The sequence below is a fragment of the Lontra canadensis genome, unplaced genomic scaffold (assembly GCF_010015895.1).
Source record: "Lontra canadensis isolate GAN:19392208 unplaced genomic scaffold, GSC_riverotter_1.0 scaffold27, whole genome shotgun sequence".
NCBI classification, from domain to species: Eukaryota; Metazoa; Chordata; class Mammalia; order Carnivora; family Mustelidae; genus Lontra; species Lontra canadensis.
In genome coordinates, this window is record NW_022631021.1 from 2240850 (window position 1) to 2246849 (window position 6000).

The window sequence follows — 6000 nt, forward strand, 5'->3', positions numbered from 1 at the left end:
CGTTAAAGCAGTCACCTCTCTGTCATTAACTCTGGATGGATCATTGGTAAGAAAGTTCCACACTTTGGTTCATACCGGTGATCTCTTAAGGAAATATTTTCTTACCATACCCTAGTGTGTCATATAGTTTTGAGAATTGTTGATTGCCTCAGGAAATGTATTTAACAAAAGGGGAAATCTTTGTTTTAACCCTGTACTAGGTCCACAGGGAGAATCCAGAACAGGTCCACCAGGGTCCACAGGATCAAGAGGTCCCCCTGGCCCCCCGGGTCGTCCTGGAAACTCAGGTATCCGAGGCCCCCCAGGTCCTCCTGGATACTGTGACTCGTCGCAGTGTGCCAGCATTCCATACAACGGACAAGGATATCCAGGTATGTTGTTGCCAGTGTAGGAACCCAAATTCACTCGAATTAAGAACCTTTATGGAAATCAAGTTCCCTAGGATTGAAGGAAGGTTGATTTGGGGATTTCTTGAAGATATCAGCTCTTTCAGTTACGTATTTTGATTATGTAGTAACATTGTTCTCTCTCAAAGCATAAAACATTACTTCATTGTTAGGAGTTGAATAATTATTTGCATTTGCTCTTCCTTCCTATATTTCTATATTTGCCAAATCACATCGTAAACCTCTCCTTAATTTCTTTTGGGAGTTTAGAGAATGCTATCAAATGACTTTTTTTTTTTTTTTAACCTAAAGATTGGGAACAGGGATTTGTTGAATATAATTTTAGAATATCAAGAGTACATACTAAAAAATTGCTTTGGGAATCCAATGTTTAGGCAAACCACTTGATAACATGGTAGAGACAACTGAAAATAATTCACTGTCTCATGCTGTCCATAGTATTAACGTGCATAAAATCTGGGACTTGAGTTTTTAAAAGAGTTGGTAGTGCAGATCTAGTGTTTGACCATTACAGAGGCCAGGTCGCTTGTGCCTGCTTTTGGGGTTGTGGGGACAGGAGAGATTATATTGATCTGGGAATAAAAAAATTATTGTTTTGATCAGTGGAGACCTTTTCATCAGCGCACCCTCAAGCATCTTGCAAGTTTTAAAAATGATACCGCTGTTTGATATGGTTGGCTACTAGCAAATAGTGCATGAGTAGTTGAATATCTAAATATCTATATATCTATATATTTATGTGCATACTTACATATGACCAAAAATAAAAATGAATTTTAATGCAAATTTCTCATGCAACTCATTCACAAAATTACAGTTTAAGTCTTTATAAGATAAATTTAATTCCCTCTACCTTATGGTATGTATGAATAACTGAAAATATATGGATATATATATATATATATTTTAACCATTACATACTTAGATGGATGTGTATATATATTTTTTGCATAGTAATTCAACTTTTAAAAACTATCATCTTTGACCTGTTTCAGGTTCCGGCTAACAAATTTTCTAAGTCGCCAGTGCTGCTTACAGTTTGAATACATGAAAATCCTGTTTCTGAGATGTTTGCGCACGTGCTTATTAGGAAATGAGTCTGTATGGAAATCTCACCACAGATATGGTTAAAGAACCAGGTGGACATCATAAAGGAGGGCGGAGACTCTTTATACTAACTTGAATGAGACAAAAGCAGTGGTGTTAGTTTATAAGCCTGATGCATTTCAGTAATAATGTAGAAAAATATTATTAAAAAAAGAAAAAAAGTTCAAAACCACAACCACGAGGAGCCTCATTGTGAAAGAGGCACATAATAAAACTACTAACCAGTGGAAGTTATGCTATTTTGAGGAAAACAATTAACCTGGTTCAAGAGAAATGTTTTATGTAAATAATAAACTAATTGTGGCTTGTAAATGATTTGTATGTGATCCTGTCCACTAAAATCACTTAACAATTCTACAATAAGCTTCTGCATCAAAGCCTGCTGCTTGCTCTGTGCCGAAATAACACCGAATGGAATCTCCTCATCTCTTGCCTGTTAGCCATGTGTCTAATTCAGGGCATGTGTCTTATTACTCTTATTTTTTGTACATGTACTCTCATTTGGTTTTGTAACTTGCAATTTTCAAACCAAAGTTTTACAGTCACTTTTTCTCTTCCTGTTTCGCTGTAGTCACTGGTGTTCCTTTACCCCCCACCCCCCCCCCACCCCCGACTGTAACTCAGTCTGTGGGAGAGACGGCCCCAGAAAATGTCATGTACTGTATATTACCTGGTCATAGTTGATTTTCGCAGTTCGGTTTCTAGGAGCCAATAAAACTTCCCCTTGCCTCCTCATCTTTCCAAATTGTTCTTTGAATTGAGGAGTTTGAACTCATGAACGGTTGCTTGGGGATTTGTGAAAATCCTACCTAGGTTTCTCCGTTTACAGTTCTTTGGCGCAGCCTCGGGCCCTTCCCAGGTACTTGTGCGATGACTGTATTCACTGCTGGATCCTTGAAGGTTCAAAAAAAAGTGCCATTTCATTATTTGATCATCACCAAATTCTCTCTGCAAATGGACGTAATCAGAACATTGTAATTTATCTATTTATAGCGATGAGATTAAGACTGGAGTGCCATCACCTCGGGTGATGAATTAGCTTTTGCTGTGTGTGTGCCTTCCAAATCATGCCATAACTGTAATGTTGAATCGGACAGAGCCCTACGTGCCCGAGGGCGGGGCCTACCCGCCCGAGCGCGAGCCCTTCATCGTGCCGGTGGAGCCCGAGCGGACGGCAGACGAGTATGAGGACTACGGCGCCGACGAGCCTGGCGACGAGCAGCCTCCCCGCGGGCGCTGGCGGCGCGCCCTGCCTCGCGGCCCCCGGCAGTGAACCTGAGACCGCGCACCGGGCGGCCACTCTGGGGGGAGGTGTTGGGATTTTCATTTACAGGTCAGACAGAGCAGTGTACGTCTTATCTGCGATGTTTCTTCCGGCGTTGCTTCATCCAAGAGTACGCTTTCTGACTGTAGAGAACCTTGTTTCTGCAGGAAACCTAGCTCGCTGCACGCAGTCTTGTAGACATTTTTGCCTTTGCCCTTGAAATGCTTGCAAAATACTTTGCTCGCGAAAGCTGCAAGGAGAGAACGTGCTTTGTGCCTTCAGTTAGCACAAAGGGCAGCCTCGGTGAAACTCTTTGGTTAAGCAGTAAGTCCTGGAACCCAGAACTACTATATATTTCCAGAGGGCAGTTCATCTTTTCCAATACTTGTTTGCAATTCAGTTACACCACGATTAAAGTAATTCCCCTCCTCAAACCAAAAAGGAGGAAAAAAACAACTCCATTGCAATTATTTATCTTCCTCTTCTATCTTCTGTTATGCATTAGGGCATAGAATGCTCTTATACATCTCCTTTAACAACCACAAACCTTAAGCCATGTAGCTGAAATTACTGTATCAACTGGATACAGTTCCATATTGCCTTAAACCTCCTTGTTTTAGACACACTAACATTTATGCCAAATTGCAGATTATTCTGCAGAGATGGAATTGCATGTTTGTGTTGTATATTTAGTATGAACTATTTTTTTCAGAACATAATGTTTCTTAGTTATCAAAAGCAGTTGGAAAATGTTTGCAAGACTATGAACATAGAATTGCTGCTTTTATATTTTAACTGCAGATTGTGAATTTCACTGCCTTATATTATTTATTTCTGAAACAAAAGAGGCATTTTTCAATAAAACTACTGAAAATTTGACATGGTATGTTCTTTCTTTGAGTGGCTTTTTGGAGTGTTCAGGCGGTTGTCACAACAAACAAGTTTATATCCTTGGATACGGTTACAAATCTTGCTAATACTATTAAATTATGCTAAATAACTTTAGATTTTTAATGATACGGTGAAGTCATAGAGAATGTTGAGAGCCTTAAAAAGCTCAGCAGATTCCAAAGGCTTTATTGGGAATGTAGAGGATGTGTGGGTTGGTGGAAAAACAACGAGGTATCCTAGGAGACCCCAAACAACTAAATAATCTTTAACAACCCACATGATTTTGATTTAATCACCTTCCTATACCATATTTTACCCAATAACATGTTTAATGCAAAAAGGAAAATTCCTTAATGGAAATTTTTACATTTAGTTTTAAAAATGTAAAAATTTCCTTCTGCACTTTAGTGAATTCAATAACTTCATTCTAAATAGCAAAGCAAACAATGTAAGTGTTGGTTTGAAAGAACCAACATCAACAGAAGGAGAGAGGTAGCAATAAAAAATTTGCTAGAGAGAAAATATTTGAGTTAAATACTTCCTGGAGACCAAGATCAAAAGGAAACGACATTAAAAGAATATATTGTGCTCAGGAAGTTTCTAGCACATAGTGATAAAATCACAACATTCACAGGTAATTCCCCAGTACCTACATATTATTTATTTATTTTTTATTACTATGTTCATTTAGCCAGCATGTAGTAAGTACATCATTAGTTTTTGATGTAGTGTTCAATGATTCATTAGTTGTGTGTAACAAACCAGTGGTCATCACCACACGTGCCCTCCTTAAAACCCATCACCCAGTTGCCCCATCCCCCACCCCGTCCCTTCTGTAATCTACATTTTTAAAGTTAGAAGAGACCACCAGGATCATTCCAGTTCAATTCTTTGCTTTATGGAGAAGGAAACAGACTCAGCTAATTAGCATCAGAACAAGACCAAGACTGTAGGTCTTGTGGTTCTTAACTCAGTTTTACTACAAGATGCTCCTCTCTGCCCTCCTGGGAACACTTACTTTCTGGGCAGGAGCTTTCAAACCTTACAGTTCTATGAATTTATTCTGATGGATTTTCTGATTCATTTGCGTTTCTGATGCTCCTTAATGAAGAGCCCCTGTATCAGGAGATTGAAGACAGGTTCAGTTCCCTGTCACTGACCCAGCTGAGTCCCAAGGCCACATAAGTTTGGGGCACAAAGGAATTCCATCTTCTCTCACTGGCTCAGTGTGGGTTTGAGTCTTGACATTGATGATGCACTGAATTAATTACCTGCTAGTCTGTGCTGGGAGAGGAGATGAGGGGTCAAGGCAGTTCTAACCAGGGTATAAGCACAAAATTAATATTTAGCTGAGATTATATGTTGTGGTTTTTATTTTCATAGTATAATTTTTCCTTAGGTTTGGTGAATCTTATGTCAAAATTATTTTTGTAATACCTCTGAGTGAATACAGACACGTGATAGGGAGAAGTGTCCAGGTAGCCTCAGTTTAGAAACTAATGGCAACATGTGAATGTTGGTTTATTTATTCAAACTTACTTTTGAGGGAACACAGCACAACCTGAAACACTTATTCTAGCCCTTTACATTTGAAAGTATTATAAATTCATTTTCTATAATTTATATTAGAAGGTAGGGCTCTTATTTTTAAGAAACTAGTTTGAAAAGTGGGAAGGGATTGTAGCTTCTAATGAGGTCTACTATGGGAGATATTTCAAAATTAATAACAGCACATACAGAGATAGTAAATTTCTGAATATTCTTATAAGAATATTTTGTACAGTGGTATTAACAAATTTTTAAAGTAAGTTTGACATGTGGCTGCATGTATATTTTCTCAGATTTGTGAGCATCTGTTTTGAGTCTGTTATGCTACCTATGGGACTGCTCAAGCTTGCTTTTAATTTTTGTACAACTAAGGTGAATGTAATTGTTCTTAAGTATTCATGATTTTTAATATACATTGTACTGTATTTGGCACATTAGGTTAAGTCCTCATTTGGTTTTAGTCATAATTTCTCCATAATAAAAGGGGTTTGATTATACTACCCTCATATAGGGGGTAGTATACCCACACATAGGGGATGACCTATGTGTGGTCCCCATGCTGATGTCTTACCTGGTTCTATATCAGTACATCCAACAGTATATCCCTCCTTGAAGTTCTATAGACAACTCAAAATTAACACATTTGGTATTTACTAGGATTAGAATTCAGTTGTGACCAACAGAAAGTCACAAAATAACAGTAGCCTAAACAAGTAGTGATGTCTTTATTTTTCATGTTTAAAAAGTCAAAGACCCAGGCTCTTTCTCTCTTGCTGCTCTTCC

The 6000-nt window shown here is 38.3% G+C and overlaps 1 protein-coding gene across 3 annotated transcripts in view; it reads left to right on the top strand.

The window, feature by feature from the left end:
• The window catches only part of COL12A1 (collagen type XII alpha 1 chain), a 117859-nt gene extending 114965 nt beyond the window's left edge, over positions 1-2894 (top strand). For 2 of the 3 annotated variants that reach the window (XM_032864353.1, XM_032864355.1), the window contains 2 exons: positions 201-371; positions 2612-2894. In XM_032864353.1, the coding sequence (XP_032720244.1) occupies positions 201-371; positions 2612-2787 (347 nt within the window). In that variant the 3' untranslated portion in view covers positions 2788-2894. Of the gene's footprint in view, positions 1-200; positions 372-1402; positions 2110-2611 lie in introns of those variants that run through there. The other variant, XM_032864354.1, reaches the window with a different exon arrangement.
• The last annotated feature ends 3106 nt before the right edge of the window (positions 2895-6000 follow it).